Genomic DNA, 23,739 nt, shown 5'->3' with positions numbered 1-23,739 from the left:
TTTTAGTCGACTAATCAAAGCACAGAACATGTCTTTAGTCGGCCAAGAACGTCTTTAATCGACTACAGCCCTACAGAATAATCTTTACATGACATAATTTACTTTACACAATCTTGTTGAATGGCTTTTATCAGTCAAGTTACAGGCAAAACATTCCTCGAAAGCCTCAGTAATCCTGTGCCATACGAACGCTATACCGTCGAGTACTATGAGCTCATGAACTAGTAACGCACACCCAACCGCAGCCACAAAAACACACACAAAGTATAAAAATGTCCGCAGCATACATTTATTTCATTAGACTTCACAAATAGAGCTAACCAGCATGTAGCCGTTGTAGCCGTATCACATATTTCTGATTTACTGTAAGTTCATTCGCCTGTGACCACAACGGCACAGTTTATACGCTGAAACGCACATATGCCAACTCTGACTCACCAGCAGCTGAAATAAAACATGTTTTTAAAAAAGATGAAAAAAGGATATAGAAATACATTTATAATTTTACACACTAACAATAAAACGCTGATTTTAAAGCGTGGTAATAAAGAGGAATGAAAACATGCATGTTCCATCAGTGACAGATAAATATTTACAAATCAAAAGCATAATTCCAAGATGTCACTGGGGGTATTAAAATGCAATGGTTTAGTTAATCATAGAACACATGTATTTATCATTGTAGAAAAGGATCAAGCCCTTACAATGCTGTTAAGGATGATCAGACATGAAAGGAGACATATTATGCTTTTTTCCAGGTATTTTGTCCAAAAGTGCAACATAAGTAGATCATAATTTTGCATTTTGTAAAATACAATATTGGGACCGAATGGGACCATCAACCTTCTGTTCAAAACTGCAGAGCAAAGTCTCCTGTCTCTTTTAAGAGGAATTTCATCATAGTAAGCAGCAACTTTTCATTTATCAGTTTTTATTTTTAAAGAACCCTTGGAATATTACATTTTAAAATAATATTACATTTAAAAATAATATTACATTTAAAAATAATATTACATTTTAAAATGTGGCGAAAACAGGTATTTTTGTAGCACTTAACATAATTGCATCAGATCAAAATATAACTTTGAGTAAGACAAAGATTAGGGAACACTGTCAAGGTTAAAGCTCATAAAAATCTATTTAGCATAATACGCCCCCTTTAAATAAACATTCACCGTTTGCATAAATTCAGTATTGTGTAGAATATCATGAAATCAACATTATGTGCTTTGGATCATTGTAAAATAATGATATTAAAAAGGTGACATTTGGTTGTAGTCTACATTTCAATATTTGGAGTTTGCCCACCTTGTCAGCTCATGCTTTGGACTTAATTATCCATTATCTCTGTTGCTTAATCAACAAATCTGAGCTTTTTAGTTTCCGCTGGAATCGGTGCAGTAAAAAAGACAAGTAAGAAGTAACATGACAGTCAAAGCGAGAAACGTCTTATGTGCACATACTAGCCAAAGTGCAACAGAAATGATTGAAAGTGCAACAGAAATGATTGAAATGCTCAGTAAAGTAAAATCTTTACGTTATTTTATTAGTTTCATTAGTTTCTAGTCATAGATTTGTCACTACGTTTTACAACATTGTTATGCTTTGATTTGATTGTTAGACGCTATTCTGTATTATTTTCTCTTTTATGAACATATGTGCTTTTTTTAATTAATATAATATCATAAATTCTCCATCTATATTACCTCCGGGTCCAGACCCATCATTTAAGAACCACTGCATTCAACTCTTAAGCCCATTAAAAGAAAAAATACCCACAAAATCATTACACTTTTCTGACTCCTCGCTAACCTCACCACAAACTCTTTTAAAAAGCGACTTGCACTTTTATCTCTTTGGTTTTAGCTTCTTATTTTTGCATATCAAGTTTTAAGGCACATTATTAGTATATGTATTATTTTTCTGACATTTTCCGTTAGAGTCTGTTATGTAGAGCTGTACATAACAGACTGTTATGTAGAGCATTCATCCACGGGGCCACAAATGCAAATCCTGCATTTAAAACACATTGGAACCTTCTCTGTGTCCAACCGTTGATTAAGGATTTTGCAAAAACCCATTCCATGACTTCCATACGGCCTCAAACTGCTTTTTGAACAATAAGGAACAAGTATGTTTGGCACAAAGGAGAAGCCCTGTGTATCTAGCGTGGTTGTGTCCGATGCTGTGAGTAAAAACAGAGTCACTGAAAAGGGGGAAGGCAGCTGGAGTAATGAGTCTTATAGATTGGTGTGGCATTCACGGCATAAGATCTTGTCCCCGTCTGGGAAGAAGCCGGCCCCCACCAAAGAGACCGAGCACTGGCTGCAGGTGAAGCAGGGCTGGTGCCACTGACGCTCCTCGAACGAAATGTACTTCCCTCCTCCAAAACCTACGACACAGGGGGAAAAGCAGAGTTGTAAATATAGACGCAAACTGCATAGTGAAAGCTGCATTAAGAAAAGGGATGAAGAATTTGACTGTCGGTGCAGTTTGGGTCATGTATTTTTCTGTACGGGCCTTATTCTGCTCCATCCATTTCTTGTGTCCATGGTAGGAGTTTTGAGGTCTAAATACATCAGGTGTGATGCCAATACTGAAAACGGTTTGCAGTGCTTTGTTAACCTTCATCCAGTATTTTGGATAAATGATGTAATTCTAATCACAATAGTCCCTTCCAGTGTTTGTAAAGATATCACCAGTATTCCATTAACCTTTACCATTCCAGGAGTTAGCACTTAGCATTTTCAAGCACAACAAATTGGGAAAATGTAATGAAAAAAAAAAAAAAAAAAAACCTACGTGTTTGCTCTGTCTACAAACTTCAAGATGACAGTGTTTTTATTGGCTGTCTCATTACAATAAATGGGTTAGAATGTTTGCATAAGTACCAGGCTGTGTACTCTAAATACATCACTCATGGAATTATAATATTGCCTAAACAGCACCTTTAACAATTTACTTATTGTTACCAATCAAATAGTGATTTTTGTAATCTAGATGAATCTTACAGCCTTAAGTGGTGTATTATATTTCATTTCAACTTGCATATTCTACAAGACCAAAGTAAATCGTTTTATGATTTAAGCCTGGTTGATTCCCTCAAATGCTGAAATAGCAGAAAGTGAATTGTGTGTTGATTGTTCCCTTCTCCACACAATGGCCGTCTATCTGTCCAAACCATAAACACATGCGCATCACTGTCAGTTCTAGTTTTCCAGTTAAATGTCTTTTTGTTTTTCCTTCAGCATCAGACCACTTGTGCAGAATGTGCATAATCCTGAACTGGGTTGACATTTCTGAAAGATTAATGCCATCCCAAAAGAAAAAGAAGTGATAGTATTTGCATCTCCAAAACTGACCCAGACAATACATCTAACCAACTACTTTCATGAAAACAGACTCAAATCTACTTAGTGTTATAGCAAATTCATGGGTAAATGTATATTTTAATGAAGACAAACTGCCCTTGACTTGCCCTGATACCGTATTTTCCGGACTATAAGTTGCACCTTCTTTCGTAGTTTTGGCCGGGGTGCGACTTATACTTATATTTACACTTATATACTTATACTCCGGAGCGACTTAAACGTGATATTATTTGTTATTTTCACACTTGCAACCACATTTCATACTCCAGTGCGACTTAAATATGTTTTTTTTCCTCTTCTCTGTTATGCATTTTTTGGCTGGTGCGACTTATAGTCCGGAAAATACGGTAATTGCGCTCAAAATGCCTCCTTTTATACTGCCTGTTTCCATTGTTTCATCCCAACTGAGGCTGTGACATATTTCCAAGACACTTTAGCTTAACCAACAAGAAAGATGAGGTTGAGAAGTCCAAAATGAGTTCAAAAAGACTAGAATAATGCACGTGATGGCGGCGGCTGCGGCGTCACCTGTGATGGGCTTGGAGCAGGCCTCACACTTCTTAGAGTACAGACTTCCGAAGCACTTGAGGCAGTACGGGTTCTCTTCTCTGGAGGTGAAGTGTTGACCGGCCAGCTGCGTCTTACAGCTCGTGCACACAAAACACTCCTTATGCCACGGCTCGTCTCGGTAAGTCACTCCGCCTTTCGCAAGGGTCTGAAACAAAGTTCAAAACAAATGATGGTAGATGCATTTTTTGTATCTCGTAGAGTGCATTCAGAAAGCCATCGTTCACAAGAGTGTGCAGTTTATTGTCGGGGTGTAAAATTACAAACTCGATTTCCGTACAAAGGAAAATACTTGATTCTTGATGCAGATTTTGATGCCACAATAACTAAAAATTATATTTTTTGGGTCAATGCTTTAGACAATTTGACAATTTCAACAAAAAACTAATAGTTCTTCCTTGACTCTAAACACTGTGATCTTCAAATTGTTAAAAAAACAGTTCACAAAAGATCAGATTTTTTGTATCGATACTAGTTCTATTGACTATCTAGTTTTGATAGTACCGGTAGTTTGACTCCTCACACTTAGGGCTCTCAAGCTGCTTGATATGCTGCACATACAAACAAAGCTGTCACCCTCTTATTTCCAGTCAGATCAATCATTCTGGGAAGCATCAGGGTCAGTATGTACACCCACAGATACAAAAAAAAACTAAAATAAAAGAAATATAAAGGACTTTTGTGTGGATTCCGCCAGGACATTTTTACTTTATTACAAGTCCTTAAAGCTCATTTTTAGTGAATTTACCTTCAGCTTTTAAAAGAGGATTGTCAAAACCCAACAGAAGGTCAAACTAGTGTCAATCAGCCGATCCCTCCAGACACCAGCTTTACTCTTTGATATATTTAACAAAGAAAATCCAGGCAGAAGCTTGTTTCTACTTATAATTAGAGTAAAACAGACATCAGAATGCTTCAGAGGGTTCAGGAACAGCTTCAGTTTTAAATGGAGGTCATTTTTTCAGGCGTTTTTGGAAAAATAGGTCCCCCAAGTGCAATGGGTTTTAGATATTGATTAGCATCCGATTTCCGATTTTTTATTGCAGTTAACATTTGTTAGTTTGATCAAATTAATGGAAAAGTGACTGAAATACGCAAACAAACAATCAAACAAACAAACAAACAAACAATAAATAAATAATAATAATAATAATAGATAATTAAAGCCGCAAGCGGCAATGATCGGCCCTCGCTACGCCGCCACGCCGCAAGAGGAGGGGGCGCTAACGCGCCCCAATTGTCCTTTTATTACGCCTACTGCTGAATCTGTGACGCTGTCACATCTTCTCCCCTTTGTTTTACCATCAAAAATCAATTCTATTTTGAATTCTTGGCAAAATGTGCGGCTTTGCCGCACAGAGACCGTGACTTTTTGAATAAAAATGTGGATACCTTTTGATGGTCCACCCCTGAAGATGAGTCTCACCAAATTTCAGGTTAATAGGGCTAACGCCCTAAGAGGAGTTTGTGAAAGTATAAAGTGTAAACATGTTCTGGCGATTTCCCCATTGGAATAACATGGCAGGTTTTGGTCATCGCTACGGCAAAACCATAACAATTATGACATGGGTCTCATTGACTTTTTTGATGGGGATTCTAAAATTGAGTTTTGTGTCAAATTTCATATAATTTCGCAAAACTAAACATTTAACCTCCATATAAAATCTGTAGGGGGCGCTGTGGCGCCAAATTAATTTATTTCACTTCAAGTATGTTTAGGGCAAAGAGTTTAACAACTGATTCTAATTTGACGCAATTCGGACTTTATCTGCGCAAACGGCAGAAATGTTAAATTTGGGAGATTTCTGAAATTCTAGCTAAAGTTTGCGGCTTCGCCGCACAGAGACCGTGACAGGTATCAATGTAATTTGAATAACTTTTGATGTCCCACTCCTCAGTAGCATTTTCACCAAATTTCAGCTTTTTAGGGCCAACGCCCTGGGAGGAGTTCGTAAAAGTACGACGTTTGGAAAAACTCCCGAGTCATGTTTAGCCATTTTTGAAGCAATATGGCCGACATTTGGTTGGGCGGACGGCGTTGCCGTGATAATATTTTTTACTTCTCTTGTCACCATCTACCTCTGCGCCAAATTTCATGATTCTACGATCAGATTTTTTTTGGGTCATTTCCCATCTCTCAATGCATTTTTGGTACATTTGGGGGCGCTGACGCGCCAATTTTTTTATTTAAGAAAAGGGAAATAGTCAGAATGTAGAGAGGCACGATTTTTAGAGGTGTGCAAATTTTTGTGACTTTTCGTCAATGTTCAAAAATAGGGGGGTTGGTCCCGAGAAGAAGAAGAAGAAGAAGAAGAAGAAGAAGAAGAAGAAGAAGAAGAAGAAGAAGAAGAAGAAGAAGAAGAAGAAGAAGAAGAAGAAGAAGAAGAAGAAGAAGAAGAAGAAGATTAAAGCCGCAAGCGGCATCCAACGGCCCTCGCGGGCCGCCGGCCTTCCGACTCTGCGCTTTCGACTTGATAAAGATGGCGCCCTTATTGTGTTGAATTAAAAAAGAAGTTGACAGACGGAGACACATTGGACATGGCCAATCCAGTGCAAATGAACACAAATGTCAGTCAAATGTGCTGCTCCGCCGCACAGAGACCGTAGCACTTGGAGTAAAAATATGGATAACTTTTGATGCCCCGCTTGTGTAGATGATATTTCCCAAAGTAAAGCTTGATCGAGCTATTGCCCACGGAGGAGTTTGTTAAAGTGTGAAGCATAAATTTGAACATTTCATAGATTTAGCGTTTTTCCCATTTGTGACAGTATATTTGCAGCTCCACGGCACAGAGACCGTAGCACTTAGAATCCAAATATGACTAACTTTTGATGCTTCCCTTGTGTAGATGATTTCCCCCAAATATGAACTTGATCGAGCTATCGCCCTAGGAGGAGTTTGTTAAAGTGTGAAGCGTAAAAATGTGGTCATTTTAGAGATTTCGCTGTTTTCCCATTTCTGACATATATTTGCGGGTCCGCCACACAGAGACCGTAGCACTTAGAATAAAAATATGGATAGCTTTTGATGCCCCGCTTGTATAGATGATTTTCCCTAAATATGAGTTTGATCGGACAATCGCCCTAGGAGGAGTTTGTTAAAGTGTGAAGCGTAAAAATGTGGTGATTTGAGGGATTTCGCGATTTTCCCATAAGGATAACATGGGATATTTCTGTCATGGCTACGGTTACGCTGTACAAAATATGACTTTGTCTCTCATACTTTTATGATCAGGATGGCAAAATATCATGTCATTTGGAAAAACTCTATTGTTTATAGGCCACTCTGAAGGCCAAATAGTCAGAATTCTGGGAAACGTTTGAGGCTCCGTCGCACAGAGACCTTAAAAGCTATCCTTAAAATTTGGATAACTTTAGATGCCCCACTTGTCTAGAGGACGTACACCGATTTTGAGGTCGGTGGGCAAAACGCACTAGGAGGAGTTCGTCAAAGTTTGAAACAGAAAAATGTGGATATTCGAGAGATTTAGCGGTTTTCCCATAGGGATAACATGGGAGATTTATGTCATCGCTACGACTACGCCGTAAAAATTAAGGCATTTGTCTGATTGGCTTTTTATCGGGACGCCAAAATAGAATTTTGGGTAAAGTTTAGAAAATTTTGGTAGAACTAATTTTTGACCTTCAATGTTAATTTAAAGGTCACTCTGTAGGGGGCGCTATCGCGCCCATTTAAATTTTGTCATCATAAACTGGTCCAAACTAGAAAGTTGAACAACTGATTCAAATTTGGTCCTAATCGGACTTGTTTTGATCAAATGGGAACAATTTTTAGATCTGCAATATTCCAAAATAAGTTGTCCAACTTTGCGGCTGCGCCGCACACAGACCGTTAAAGGTATCTCAAAAAATTGAATAACTTTAGATGCCCCACTTGTCCAGAGGACGTCCGCCGATTTTGAAGTCGGTGGGCAAAACGCCCTAGGAGGAGTTCGTCAAAGTTTGACGTGAACAAAATGGCTAACACAGTGTGTTTTCATTTTCAAAGGAAGACTGCGGGCATAGGGTAAGTCTGGGGGCGTGGCCACAATGATATTTTTTTTTTGTCCTCACGAGAGGAATGCGTGTCCCGAATTTCGTAGCTTTACGCCAAAGTTGACCTCGGGGCGTCTCCCATAGGCGCAATGTATTTTGACTTTTGTCGGTGGCGCTGTCGCGCCATTTTTTAACCAAAAAAAAAATGGCCCAGAAAAAACAAAATTTTTCGCCGATTTTGAATTTTGGGTAAAGTTTGGTGAGTTTTTGAGCATGTTCAGGGGGTCAAATTAGAGCTCAAAAAGCAGAAGAACAAGAAAAATAATAAAAATAATAATATTTTTAGCAAAAACAATATAGCCGTTTCCACTATAACAACAAATTATACATCGTTTGAAAGCTCTAAGCCTTCCCGATGCCGTCATGGGGTGGAATCATCATTACGAGCGCTTACGCGCTCGTCACTCCCTATTCTGTCGGGATGCCCCGCCCACTCCCCATAGACTTCCATTGATTTGAGCAGATACAAGCATGGCCCATGCCTGCGGCATGGACTCTCGCGTACGGGACGATGCCAGGAGGGTTTTTGGAGGAATGTAGCGCTTCGCGCTGCTGTTGTCAACAATTAGTGAATGGGCTACGCCCATTCACTAATTGTTGACTATTTCTGTCATAGCAGGAGTAAGTATGCATGATCCATGCCTTCGGCATGGGCTAGTTCACTGTACTTGCCAGGGGCGACGGGGTACCAAACATGCGGGCTGCGCCCGCATGTTTGGTCAGACAGTTGCAACGCTGCCTTCGGCAGCGTTGCGGGAGCAATAGGCCCTCCGCCCTGCTGGGGCTCGGGCCTAAATATTCCGATGCGAAAACAATGTTTCCCATTTTTCAAATATCATAAACTATACATTTTCGGAAAGCGCTCACGCTTTCCTACCTCATGGTGTGGGTCCCTGGTCACTGACGGGTACTTTCGTTAATTTTGAGTGGGCTCCGCCCACTTTGTGTTTTTGGCCCTCTATACAGTAATAGTGTTCAATTTTTGCATTACATGCTTATATGCACAGAACATGCAAGATATGGGGAACGTGTTCGTGAGCTACTTAGCGCAAATGAGTGCTTTGTATGGGCATGACGACCGAAGCGGTCGTCATCCCAATGTAAAGTGCTCGTTTAGTGCGCACTTTTGCACGGGCTTCGCCCGTTTACAACGGTAATGTTCCATTTTCCTACTACTAATTAGTATGCACGGGGCGTGCATGAGTGGAGGAGTGCGTTAGTGAGTGTTTGGAAGTGGGCGAGCGCTTCGCGCTCGATTTCGTGCGCACTACGTGCGCACTTTTGCAGCCGTGCTTTGCACGGCCTTACGAGATTAATAGGCCTCTCGCCAGCTTGTGGCGCTCGGGCCTAATAATACATGGTATCATAAATAAATTAAATAAAAAGAAATAGAAAGAAAGAAATATATGGCCTACTAAAACACATTAAAATACTGGTGTTGTTTTCGGTTTATTTTATTTTTATGTATCAATGTTATTTAATTTGTTTGTTTGTAAAATTATTATTATTATTATAATTTTTTTTGTCATTTTGTGTGTTTTAGTTTTTGTAACTGTATTGTTATGTTAATTGTTTTGTTGTTGTTGTTTTACAAATAAATAAAACAAACAAACACACAAACAAACAAACAAACAAACATAGCTGTACTGTTAAAAAACAAGCTAAAGACTTGTCACAAGTGATGATATTGATATTGTATGTTTATTGCTTTATATAGAATTTTAACCTGTTTTCATGCACTAAAGGAAAGCACTTTAGCTCAGTTGTTGCTGTGTAAAGTGCTAAACAAATAAAGCTGTAAAAATATTGAATGAATGATTTACATATTGAAATCGCACAGCAACATCCACAGTTCTGAAATGTCTTGTATCTACAAAGGTGAATGTTTGGGAACATGTCATCGTTATATTTTTCCTTCATTAAAAAAGACAATGGCAGTGTGATGTACTTCTGACTGTACCACAAACATCCAGAAGCATGTTGTCAGTTTATTTGCTGTTTGTTTTGATGGACAGATACCTTTTTACAGCGTGTGCAGCGAGGAGCGAACTTGTCCTCGTAGCAGGAGACGCAGTAGTGCTCGTCTTTGTCTGGGATGAAGGACTTGGAGCCAATGGGCTGTTGGCAGCTGTGGCAGATGAAGCAGCCCTCGTGCCACGTGGAGCCGCCGTACTCCAGCTTCCTCGAGCCTTAGAGCACAGAAAATACATGCAAATAATAGACATAATGATGGATGGAAAGAATGAGCGGCTAAAGGGACCTATTATCCTTTTGAAATCTGCTGTTAAAGTCATTTCGCTGTTCCTGGTGGTACTTTTAGCAGGCTGTAAAAGATGAAATTATTGCGTGATGGTATATAAAACTCATTTTGTTTCAGTACAGTTTATTTTATTTTGAAACATAATACCGCAGCCACCGCAGTAACTTTCCGATTGCAGGAAATCAGATTTTCTTTATGTCCCCTAGCACTTCATAGATTTACCTTCTGCCTGTTGAGGTCTTATGGTTTTATTGTTATGGACTTATAGCATATTTCAGTGGATGATTTTGCAGAAGATTTTGAACGAAAAGACAAATGGCATTTTTGATGTCAGCTAAGAAGATCCATTGAACTGTAAGTTGTTATCCAGAACTTGTTTATACAGTATATGCCAACTATTGCCCATGTTTGGAGTTTAGAAAATAATTTATTACAAAATATAAAGTAAAAACTTACACATTTGATTAAAATGTAGTTCACATGATTATCTTGAAGATTTGACTAAAATCTTGCCTAGTTTTTCCTAGTTTGAAAGTTTTGATGAAGTCTAATCGGTTACTTCCTGGTTAGGGATGAGGCAGCAGATGTGAGAGGTGATTCCTCAACTGTTACCTAGCAACCATACTGTAAATAATTGGCCAAAGGTGTGGTGTAATTTACACAATAGATGTGATTTAAAGACTAAATAAATACACATAACACCTTTAATTTGATAAAGAATTGCTTAAACTATCAGTAAAATGTGTTAGTTGTGTGTGTAGGACACACACAACACACAACACACAACACACAACACACAACACACAACACACAACACACAAACCACAAACCACGCGCACGCCCACGCGCACGCCCACGCGCACGCACGCGCACACGCACACGTGTGTTTCCCAGTTTGCTTTGCTCATGTCTGAAACACAAATGTAATGTTTTATTTATGCAAGTTGATTCACCTAATCCTTAGGTTGGAAGTAGGTCAGTCGTAGCTGGAAGCGCAGTCTGCAGAATGTGCTCCTGTTTATACCCACTGTCAATAAACCTCTCTCTGTCTTCTCCTTATATGTCCTCTTGAACTAGCGCCATGTTTGGCGTTGACGCTAAGCTGTCGGGGTTTCAGGCAAAGGTATGCTGATACATGCATTATATATTTGTATAACTCATAAAACTGAACTGAGATGAACTCAGAGGCCTCAAAACTGTGTTAGGATTGAGATACTGATTTAATATCAGGAAATTTGGGACCTTTTGCAATAATAATGAGATACTATATCTACACATAAGACCTGGGAGCAGCTTATCACAGGAATCTTGGAAAATAAGAAACCATTGAGGGAACTGTTTAGATGGTGTAGCTATAACAGTGGACGGCATGCACATTAACCACTTAGAGCAGAGTACAACAATTTACACCGAGAGGAGATTGTTAGCATATAGCAGCATACACAGTGGAGTTAATGCAATGAACAGAAGACAAATGAGCCATTATCTACCTACAGTAGAACTGTAGGTAATAATAGAGATAGAGATAATTTATGATGAAATAGATTTATGAAACAATAATGATCTCAGAGTTGAATTCATATGGTGTTTTCACACTTGCACACACGCCATCTCAAAATTGTGATTAAACACAGAAACAAACATGGACTAGACCAGGACTAAACCAGGACTAGTACAGGACCAAATCATTTCTACATCAAGACTGAACTGACCTCAGACCAAGATCAAACCAGGAACATAAATGATAAACAAAAGGTTACATTTACCTTACTTTTCCACATTCAAATCACTCAAAGTGCTTTACATTCACACACCAGCGTATGCAGACACTGGTGGCGAGGTGGGTTAAGTATCTTGCCTAATATATAAGGCTAAAATATAAGGACACCTGAGACAGCTGGGACAGAAGCGTCAACCTGTGGGACAGTTGATCTGACCACTCTACCAAGGATGTTTATGTCGAGAGCGGGATTCAAATCGCCGACCTTCAGAGGCCAAGCACTCTACCAACTGAGCTACGCATCATTTTTCTATTCCCAAAAGAACTACTACTAACTTACTTTTACAGCATGCCATCCAGTCTGTCACCAGTCTAAATGCCGCAACTGTCCCACTTTACTCTCCTTTAATACTACGATCAGCATCTGGTCCCATCTCTGCCATCTCAAACTGGAGGTATCGACCCATGTTTGTCGCTCCAATAAACTGTCGCCTTGCTATTCTAAATAAACTGTTCCATGGCGTGCATTACCTGGCATGACGACCTTGTCGCAGGCCACACACTTGGAGGAGAACTCGTTGCAGTAGCAGTCGTTGCACAGCAGGGCGTCATCCTGGCTGGTGAAGGGCTCGTCGGCCAGAGAGCGGTCGCAGCGGAAACAGCGAAAGCAGTGCTCGTGGTAGTGCCGCTCCTCGTAGAACAGCTCCTAAGAAAGCAAAGGGATCTCTTTAACAGTGTCTGCAAACACAGTGTCCATCGCTCAGGGCAACACATGTTTCCATTCTGACAGATAATACAACCAAATTATTGTTTTCAAAATCTGAATTTACTCAATATAACAATTTTAGTTAATGACATTGACAATTATTGGGTCGTGTGTCTTTCCTGGCTCGTAAAGGTCCAGAATTGATTTTGGTTCCACTTTATAATAACTACACCTTACTTAGCCTCACAAACACATGGACAAGACTGAATTCATTTATTAGGAATAGTTCTGGTTTAATAACTACTCAATTACGGGATTATGCTATTGATTAAGAAGTTATTAAGCCTGAATCATTCTCGATAAAATATTTGTAAAGTCTCTGTACATGCTTTAATAAGGCTATTCAAATTGCAGTTAGTATAAATTGCTACCAAGGCCCGAAGTCACTGGGATAGGCTCCAGTCACCCGCGACCCCGAAAGGGAACAAGCGGTAGAAAATGGATGGATGGATGGATGGATGGATGGATGGATAAATTGCTACCTTGATACCACATGGTATTTTATCTTAACAAAAAAGGTCCAGTTTTAAACACTGTGTGAGTAATGTGGTGTGGTGGTATGTTTCCAGAAAAAACATTAGTCTCCTTTAAATGATTTTAGCACTTTGGAAAATGTCATCTACGGAAAATAATATGATATAGAAACACAAGCACAAGTGTATTTAATTTCATACCATGCGGTGAATGACTGAATGATTGAAAATGGACATTTAACTTGTTATTAGACATAAATAATCGAGTGTTAGTGTTCTGGTGGATGCAGGTCACAATGACACACGAGCTGCGTACAACTCTAATCACAGTGTGCTTTCTCTGCACAATGATGCATACGTACTTCGGCCTGAAAATGTCCTGTCAAAAAGGGGAGTAAAAAGATTTGCTACAGGAGCCTGGAGTGGCCAAAAATGTGCTCAGCGTTTTCTCCTCCATGGCTTATGAGAGTTTGTTAATAATTCACTGTTCCTCAGCATAATAATGATTACGGTAAATGAAATGTTAGTGTTCTTCATTAGTGGAAGTTACGTCTTGTTTCTTGGAATTAATAAGCGATGTTATGTCATGGTGGAGTTTTGTAAAATAGAAATGAACCCGTGGTCTTGTGTGGACAAATTGGCTGTATAATTAGGCTTTAAATCAGGCATAACTGTGACCCGCCACACTAAATACATAAGAGATGCCTCATTTAACCCAAGTGACGCATCAGTGCCATCATAAACTCGAGTAAGAAGTCATTTATTATTTAGCCCAGTATGCTAGTTATTCTTGGGCTTTATTGTAATCAGGCGAACATGTTTCAATAAACATGGAGATTGTATATTTAGAATATTATGTTACTGTTCTAAAGTTTTAATGTTTTGATATGTTACGTGACAGAAACAGATGATACTTATGTGCTCTGTGATGGGGGATCAAACCCAGACGGATCACCTCACAACAAATAGAAATAAAATAATAGTTTAAAAATAATTTCAGTATATATCATAACAGGACATATTCTGAGACAAACATTGCAATCTTGCTTGGTCCAAACGCAACATTACCAAGAACATTAGAGAGAAGTCAGAAATATGCATCATAATAATTATAATCTAAAGTAGGATGGCAATCTTTGGATGCAAGAAGAGAAAAGCACTACTTTATGTTTATTTATAAAGCCCTCATTGGGATCTCGCCTGATTATTGAACAAGTTTGCTGAGCATCAGAGCAAGTATTCGTTTATTAAGATCTCAGGACATTTTTAGAGTCAACATGGAAAAAGGGAAAAAGGCCTTTATCAACTTTGACTGTGGAACTGAATACAAAAACTTTTCAAATTAAATTATTTCACGCACTTTAATGAATTCAAAGCACTGCTTAGAGACGACCCACAGAACCAGTGCTTTTGTTTCACACCATTTTATCACATTTTGTATTTGTTAATTTTATTGATTGTTTTATTGGAAGTTTCATTTGCATTTTATCAGGATATGATAGGATGTGTTCTTTCTTTGTTTTATTTTGTATTTTGTATTTGACAGGGTAACAATTAAATTGAGAGGTTGTCTCATTTGGTTTTTCCCTGTATAAATAAATTATTTAAAAAAAAATATATGCATACAAACAGTCATTTCAATTCAATATATATTCCAAATAAGTAACCCTCAATGTATAGTGCTTTTTATGTGGCTGTTTATATCACAATAACTTTATTTTACATTGAGAAAGTTTGATTTCATAAAGCGGGTCACACACTATTGCCACAGTAATGCATTAGAATGAAAGAAAATGAAGTATTTCAGGTGTTGTTATTTGTCAATAAATGTTAAAAATCAGAACACTAAAATGTATATTGTGACATGCCTAAATATGAACAGCTAAACTAAAGTAACTCTAAAGTTGTTGTTTTTTTTTAAACTTTTTGGGTGGGGTTATGTCACCTAAAGAAAACAGTCTTTCAATTTGAATTCAGACTAGACAGGACTCGCACTGTGTCCTATGGTGATAAAAGCTGTGTCAGCCGGTCTGATCACGTCTCGGTGGAGGCTTTACCCGAGCGTCGTGGCCTATCAGCTCTTTGCACTCGTCGCACGTGTTGGAGAAGAGGCTGTCGTAGCAGGGGATGCAGTACGGGCTGTCGTCCGACTGGATGTACTTCCGGCCGTACAGCGACTCCTTACAGTTGTCACAGTCGAAACGGTCCGCCATTGTCAAGCTCTGGAAAACACATGGTAAATAATGAGCATTTCATTGACATTTTAAAAAGCCAGGTCAAGTATTATTAAGAGATGTAAATGTTGGAATGTTGGGTTAAATGGTGTTGTGGGTCATGAAAAGAAGCAAACACTTTTTAATAATTGAACACTTTCTAAAAACCTAATTATTCTGTGCATTAAAAGGTCATTGTTTGTTTTTGAGGGAAAATATTTTCTTTTTACATATTGAAATTGTCTCACAGAGTCAGTATTTTGCGATGTATAAGAGATATGATAAATGGTAATAAGTCACATTTATATAGCGCTTTTCTACCGTCAAGGCACTCAAAGCGTCAAGGAACCAGTCATCCATACACACACCAGATGTACACAGAAGGGTTAAGTGTCTTGCCCAAGGACACAACGGCAGAACCCGCCAACCTGTGGGTCAGTGGATCTCACTGCTCTACCAGGATGTTAAATTCAAAAGACGAGCACTCTACCACGGAGCTACTGCCGCTCAAAATAAAACTAGGGTTCAGGGTAAGTGGCAATTTGAATTATAGTGTTAGAAATAGTTGTAGTGTAATGTACATTGCAGAAGGAGCAGAAAACAGAGAGACACTGGATAAATACAATTATAGGTTAAAGAGTGATTGGATTAAGTTGTATTTATCTTTAGTATATTTTGACTTTCCTAAAATAGGTTTTGTCAATAGATACATGCCCAGATAAATACTACTTATTTCAAGCACTTATCAACTGGTTAGGTTATTCAAGAAGGTATTTCCCCCCAGTGTAGACTGATATATGTTTTTTTTGCTTCAAATCTCCAGCAAAGGCCAATATCATGTCTAGGCAAACTAACTGATTAAAAGAAAGACATAAAACTTGTGATTACACTGCTATTACTCTTTTATGTAGAACAGTGCACAATACAGGGATTAATTGATCTAAAAATATTGGCAGAACTGAGTTTGATCTCTGGTAGAAACAGTGGAAGAAGTCTGACAGAACAGTCAAAATTACTAGTGCTGTGAATTAAACGTGACATAAATCAGCGACCACTAGTAATTATAAGATTCAATAAATGCCCTAAAAGTTGTTTAAAGTTAGAACGCTGAAGTACCCTTGTAGACATAACACTTCTTAGGATTAGTAGTAGTACAATAGGACCAATAGCATATAGTTCTTAATATTTACATCATGAACTTTGCCGCATTATTATAAATGTTCGTTGTTATTTTTTTAAATGATAGAATTCACTCACTGTCATTTCAACACCAGCGACTTTAGTGTTTATGTAGTAAATACTTGGGCTTGTTCTCCGGCTCAAACCAAACACGCAGCACAAGTGGGAGCAAGTGGAATAAGACAAACAGTGCAAGTCGACAAGGACCAGGACCGGCAGCTAAAACACTATTTACTTTTATTACAATGATGAAACTGTAGAGCAGAAAGGAGGGGGTTTAGACTGGTTACACTGTTGTACAATGGACAGAGCTCACTTTGCAACCTCATGGTAAAAAGCCAGACCATTACCAGGCAAATGTGCTCCTGTTTTGTAAATACTTATCAGTCAGACTGCTCTTGGAAATGTTGACCACCAGCAGATCCGACAACGTTGTTCTATATTTGTGTATCAGACGTAGTGGCCTGCCGCTCCCTGTATATATAATGAGTAGTATTGCGCGTACATGCAGATATTGAAAAGTTGGACAGCAATTCAATACTGTGCAATGCAGCTGTAAGGTCTGGTCAAAGAATCAAAAAGCTTTTTTAAAAGAAACCTGTTCGAACATCCTTGGTTTGTGGCTGTCGATAAAAAGAATAGTGAAGGTGATATATTACTAAAACACAGCGGCCCTGGAAGAGTGTCTTGGGGCCCCAATCGAAACATCACAAGGGGCTTTCCGGGTACTAGACTTTACTCCTTCTTCTCTTTACCTTTGAATTAAAAAAAGATGTAAGCCGCCTGTGCAACAATAATGTCACAATAAGTTATTTGCAGTTGCTAAACCCATGACTGAAGAAATTGGGTATGTCATTCTTTTATTGTGGTCAAAGTATAAAACTATCAAGGGGCCCTCAGCAGCCTTTATTTGACACGACAGTGTATGGTGAAAGGGGGGAGAGCTGGGAGGACATTCAGCTAATTGTCAGAGGCAGGACTTGATCTAACAAAGTCAGTACAAAGTGATTAACTTTGTACTGACTTATTCACCCCAGCTAAGACCATTCCACCACCAGCAGCACACTATGAAGTGTTAGATATTGTCAAAATGTTTGTGTGTTGCTGGAAGTCTAAATGTCTTATGGATAATAATCATTTTAATATTATGATGAATAAGTTTCAGGTTAATACAGAATTGTACTTTTTCATGGGTAAAAAAAACAACAGAGAATGTGGTGCAGAAGTGGTGCAATGACAATTATCTTTGTTGGCAATTAGTCAGAAGATTCAGAAGTCATTAAGGTCAGAGCTTTTTATTACGATTATGTCATCATCAACATAATTCAGTTCATGGAAGTATTATCACAGTGGAATCAAACAGAAAAGATAAGATAAGATATTCCTTTATCTTTTCTGTTTGATTCCACTGTGATAATACTTCCATGAACTGAATTATGTTGATGATGACATAATCGTAATAAAAAGCTCTGACCTTAATGACTTCTGAATCTTCTGACTAATTAACAAACTAAACAAAGATGAAGTTGGCCACAACCCTTGTACACCCTTGTATAAGTCTCACAGTATGTCACGTCCGAGCAGAGCAAAGTGGAAGTAGGTGGCGGTAACACTTTATGGATACCAACCGCATAAAACACCAAAGAAGAAGAAGAACTGGAGCACAGCCCAGTGACAAGTACAGGCCTCTGGCAGTGCACTGTCAGCCACTCACTACAACAACAATCACCTCGGAGATGAAGAATAACAGGGTCATGTTTCAACATAGACTTGTGTTTGTGCGGGTATAGTTAGTGTATTACTATTACTACTATTACTATGGTTGTTAAAAAACACACACAAGAAACAAGAAACTACAAAAATGTTTAAATTTTCTGAATAGTTTAAAGATTGTCTTAAACTCTATCAGAACCCGCTCTCCCTCCGCTCGCCACACACTTGTTACCATCAGGCACCCACCCTTTGCTTTCTTGTTCTTTCCTTTCATTCTTCTCTACGATACATCTACGCTACAACTTGCTATAACACCATATACCACTGCCATATACACAAACCCTCTGGATCCGTCCTGACGTCCTAAAAACTATTTTGTTTTCTGTTCGTTATGATCTCTGCTGTTTTAGCTATTGTCGTGACCCAGAACCGTGACAATTGCAAACAACACAAACTGCAACACTGTTTGATAAAAAAACATTATAAGACAGACATCACCTGTTCCTGACTCATAGTCAACTTAGTGATGATGGTCCAATGATAACACGAAGATCTCTGCTCTTTTTGTTAGAAGAGCTTCCATCCTAGACAGCACCGCATGAACACTCTGGACTACCTCTCTTCCATATCGTTTTATCTGCTCTCTAAAGAAGACATCTTTAGTGTCTCAGCGAATGTGTTTCATCTGGGGCCATGGCACACTGTCAGGACCAGCAGCTGTGGTTGGCCCTGAGCACAATTACATCAGCGCCCTGTCACGGATGCTAAAGTTTCAGAGTCGTCGACTAAGCTAAATGCAAGCTAAAGATCATTTTCACTTATTTAATCTTGTGTGACAGTAATGCTTTGTGTTGGCAATGTAACTTTTTCCTCACTTAGAGATAGGTAATTATATGGCGGCATGGAATTATCTAATGTCTAAGAGATTTGCTCACGTTGCTTAAAACTGATTGAAGTGAAGTGAGTTTCTCATACTTTCACACAGGCAAATGGATCAAACTATTTCATTTTTCAATGACATTGTCATTTAACTGAAAGGAACCATCCTTATCTACCACAAGAAATGTGAGTGTTACAACAATACTAGAAATGACATCTGGAGACTTTCATTTAATGATTTGGGCTGATAGGATCATTTTATTATCACACTACTAGAGAGATCTAGAGCAATCGTATCTACTGTCTCCACCTGTTAATGGTCCATTTGCATATTCCATATTCCTATTCATCTGTTTAAATATTTGGTCAATAAAGTGTTAATTTCCAGAAAAGTTGGTCAATGTCACGATTACGTTCTCATAATATATATTTGATTTAAGACTTTAAGCCGCTACTTTTTTCCCACACTTTGAACCCTGCGGTCATTACAACAGTGCGTCTAATTTACAGATTTTACTAGCTAACGGCCACCAGGGGGCACTCTAGCAGGGAGCGCAAACGTTTGAATCACTGTTGAAGAAGATGTCAGGGGACACATCGTGTTTTCTACATTTTAAACTTCAACTGCATGTATCAGACTCATTCACAGATAAATTAGTCTGATGAGGAAGTGAATCTAGGCGCGGCAGAAGACAAAGAAATGCGGAGCGCAGATAAACTGCGGTCTGCAGTTTAGAACCTGCTGTATTGAAATGAGAGTTTATTAGCCAGACCTGACTCATGGGTCAAAAGACGACATGTGCATCACCACCATGGAACATATTTCTGTGTAAATACCTCATGTTACACTCATGTGACACTCACTCGATAAGTACGAGCTCAGGAGCAGATGAACCAGATGTGAAAACACAGACACAGGTAAATCAGCTCACACAGAGTCATCAAGGACAGAGGGGACAGTAGGAACAGCTCAGATGTGTTCTTTCTTTGTTAAACTTCAAAATGCTGAGTATTTTATTACAATCCAACTCATATTCACTGAGATATTAGTCTAATTTGTCCGGCAACGTAGCGGACTGCAGGTGCACCGCAAGACCCCCGTTCCAAAAGACGCATCACTACCGCGTTTATTTCTGTGTAAATATCTCATGTTACAATGTGGACACCTGCGGTTTATTGACAGGTGAGGCCCGTATATGGAGAGGTTCTATTTTCTTTGTAAATTTCGTGTGCACGTCTTTTATTTAGGAGCGCTGTATAGCCTGAAAAGTATGGTACATACGTTACAGATCACATCAGTTTTTCCAATGTATTTGTAACAATAAAAACTAATGCTAGATTGGTATATTTATCTCTGGATTGTAAAAAATCAGACAACATGACAATATCTCCTTGGACACAATCAGGTAACAGAAAAATTGCCCCTTTAAGTAAACCTTAACTTAAACTTACACCCTATTGAATCTCAATGATCAGTTTATTATCTTCTTAAACACAATGGTGCATGATTGACGTCAAGCCATAGCAATACATATACATTTGACACACCTATTCTTAAAAAATTCCAAGATTGTCATCAGCCGCAATGTCAGAAACCAACAGTTATTGCAGAGCAGTAGCTACAGGTACATGCAGTGGCAGGGTGTAGGTACAGTACAGTATGTGCGTTTGCTTGTTTGGTAGTACTGGACGAGATCAGGCATGACTCTGAGGAGGAAATTCTGCACTATGACGTCTGCTGTGCTGTCAGTTTCCAATACAAAAGCACACGAACATTCATTGTCTTCCCCTAATGCAAATATGTTACCAAAGATTGATGAAATAGCTCCATAAACCTTTTTCTGGAATGAAGTTTAATTATATCCTCCTTGGTCCTGGATTGGATCAATTTATTGTAAGTTCCTACAGTATATTGCTCAATCCAATGCAATCCTTGATTTCTTTCTCTTACTCCGTCTCCCTCAAAGTATTTGGAGATCACCTGAAACATACAGGATTATGCAACCGTGCCTACTGTGCCTAGCAATCAGATAAGATTAAGTAACAGTTGACTCACTAAACCATGAACAAGAATGCTATGCGCAATTGCAAAGATTCCAAATCCTGATATCAAAAGAAGTAGCGTATTTTTCTAAGTTAAACCTGCCACCTTTTCCCACGCTTTGAACCCTGCGGCCCATTCAACGGTGCATCTTTATTTATTTATAATTATGAATTATAGATTTGTATTAGCTAACGGCACTCTAGCAGGAAGCGCAAACATTTGACACACATTGGAAGAAGACGTCGGTTGACAGTGGAAGCATTGTCCAGGGGACACATCATGTTCTCTGTTCTTTAAGCTTTAAAATGCTGTGTGTTTTATTACAATCAGACTTATAGTCACAGAAAAAAGATTGTTTAATGAGGAAGTGAATCTAGACAGGGCTGAACACAAAGACACAGGTGGGGCGCGCACAGCAATATACGGCGGGCTGCTGCTCAGGAGCAGGTAGAACCAGACGTGAAGACACAGACACAGCTCACACAGAGTAGTGAAGGACAGAGGGGACAGTAGGACAACTCAGACATGTTCTATATTTGTTAAGCTTCAAATGTTATATGTTTTATTACAATCCAACTCCTATTCACTGAGAAATTAGTTTAATTAGATCCGCAGCGCAGCGGACCGCAGGTGCGCCGCGAGACCCCCGGTTCAAAGACAACTGGTGCATCACTACCGTGTAGTATGTGTTTAAATAGCTCATGTTACAATGTGGGCCCGTATGTACAAATGATTTTGTCTTTGTAAATTTCGTTGGTGCAGCTTTTATTCAGGAGCGCTGTACAGCACGAAAATTCCAGTATGTTTGAGGTGTGCCTCGATTTCCAACAGGCTTAATGTTGATTTGCTGAAATAAACTTTTGAATAGATTTCTTTCATTGAATTGTAGGATTTAGAGAAAATGGTCAGTGTCATTGGTCACAAAAACAATTGCTATATTTAATTCTATAAATTTGTAAAGTTCATCACTTTTGTTTGATGGATTTCATATGTTAACTGTCAAACACACATTAACTGGACCTTGACATTAACCAGTTGATGAGTGAACATGAATCAGTCCCAGCCGTCTATGAAAACAACTCTATGAGTAAAATGGACTCTGTACCTGACGGTACCCGTTGACAAATACCCTCTTCACTGGAATGGTCCTCTTGTCATCCTACAGTAACTCTAGTAAACTAATGACTAGCCACAGAGGTGATAAGGTGAAAACTGAACTGTATCCTGCCCGATAAGACCAGTAGCAGCAATAACGTAATCCTGAGTCAACTTCAATTTTGTTTCAGTTCTGTTTCATACTATTTTTTGCAGTGGCCCAATCTGTTTGTGTTCCATGTGTCATCCCCAGATTGTCTTTGTGTGTATCAGATTTGTGTTGATTTGTCTGTTTTTAACAGGCTAATGAGCAAAAATTTAACTAGAAGAGCAGTTAGGCTAAAAAAGTATGTCTATGTTTGTACAATCATGCCACAAATTATGCCAGATAAATACATTCTGATAATTCAGATCTTCTTTACTTCAAATAAGAAAATATTTTTGGGCCTTGCTGTACATTATAAAAATCTAAAATCTGTATTTGCAAATATAGGGTATTGCTATTGTTAAAAAAAAAAAAAATACAATGCAATAAAAATTCCCATTGATTAATAAAAGACAAGTTTTGTTTGTTGAAAAATGACAGACCATTTAATTTGTTTTGGAATTAATACTAGACAAATTTCTCTGGGAAACTAAAATCATCTACAAAACCATGTCTGTCACTGGTAAAAACATTAAAACTCATCCATGACAAACATATTGGCTCGAGAATAAAGCCCCAATCTAGTTATGTAAAGTTTCCATTTGACTCACTACCTTTGGGAATCAAAATCATCATAGAGTTGACCCGTCCAGGGGTGGCCTAAACAGAAATAGTTGACCCAAAATGGCACATCCCACTGGGCTTATACATCTCCTTCTGTACACCCTCACATCCACACTTTCCAGCAGCAACAGCTCCATCTCCCTCATGTCCTCTGACTAACAGACTCTTCTTGGGTCAATAATGTTCCAAAATTCCAGAGCAGTGACTGAACTCGGCCCCTTGGGAAGAATGTGGGCTTCAAGAAGAAAACGGCCACTGCCTACACACAGGATGGATCCAGAAATACGCCCCTACTTTCAATTATAGAGTTCGGATCTCCATAGGCAGCAGAGGAGTTGGCTATGTGATGGGCCACGTGTTGTTCATCTGAGGAATTTGGATGAAATATACCATCTATCACATGGGACAATATAAATGATTGCAGAAGGCTGTCTGAGAGCTCTCTAAGTGGGTAATAGTGATCAGTTTATTAATGGAACAAAATGCAAAACAAGTCAGTAAATCTAAATTCTATTTACTCGGTTTGTCATATCTGTATTCAAAAACATGAAAACAGGAATTATGCGTTATTTGCTTAAGGTGCTGAATGGAATCAATTCAGATTCCATCCAAATAAAATTAGTCATTTTTTAAT

General features: G+C 38.7%; 1 protein-coding gene across 1 annotated transcript in view; it reads right to left on the bottom strand.

Annotated features, from left to right (window-relative positions):
* Positions 1-273: 273 nt before the first annotated feature.
* fhl3a (four and a half LIM domains 3a) overlaps positions 274-23,739 on the bottom strand; it is a 39,871-nt gene continuing 16,405 nt past the window's right edge. Inside the window, exons 2-6 of the mRNA XM_072460838.1 lie at positions 15,271-15,435; positions 12,506-12,680; positions 10,014-10,183; positions 3,900-4,086; positions 274-2,392 (exon numbers count right to left, since the gene is read on the bottom strand). Of these exons, the coding sequence (XP_072316939.1) occupies positions 2,241-2,392; positions 3,900-4,086; positions 10,014-10,183; positions 12,506-12,680; positions 15,271-15,426 (840 nt within the window). The 5' untranslated portion in view covers positions 15,427-15,435 and the 3' untranslated portion in view covers positions 274-2,240. The remainder of the gene's footprint in view (positions 2,393-3,899; positions 4,087-10,013; positions 10,184-12,505; positions 12,681-15,270; positions 15,436-23,739) is intronic.

This window comes from Eucyclogobius newberryi, unplaced genomic scaffold (assembly GCF_026437365.1).
Source record: "Eucyclogobius newberryi isolate DKJ021-1_F unplaced genomic scaffold, fEucNew1.0.hap1 SCAF_3, whole genome shotgun sequence".
Classification (NCBI taxonomy): domain Eukaryota; kingdom Metazoa; phylum Chordata; class Actinopteri; order Gobiiformes; family Gobiidae; genus Eucyclogobius; species Eucyclogobius newberryi.
The sequence above is the reverse complement of the archived record's forward strand: the minus strand, read 5'-3'. Positions and strand labels throughout refer to the sequence as shown.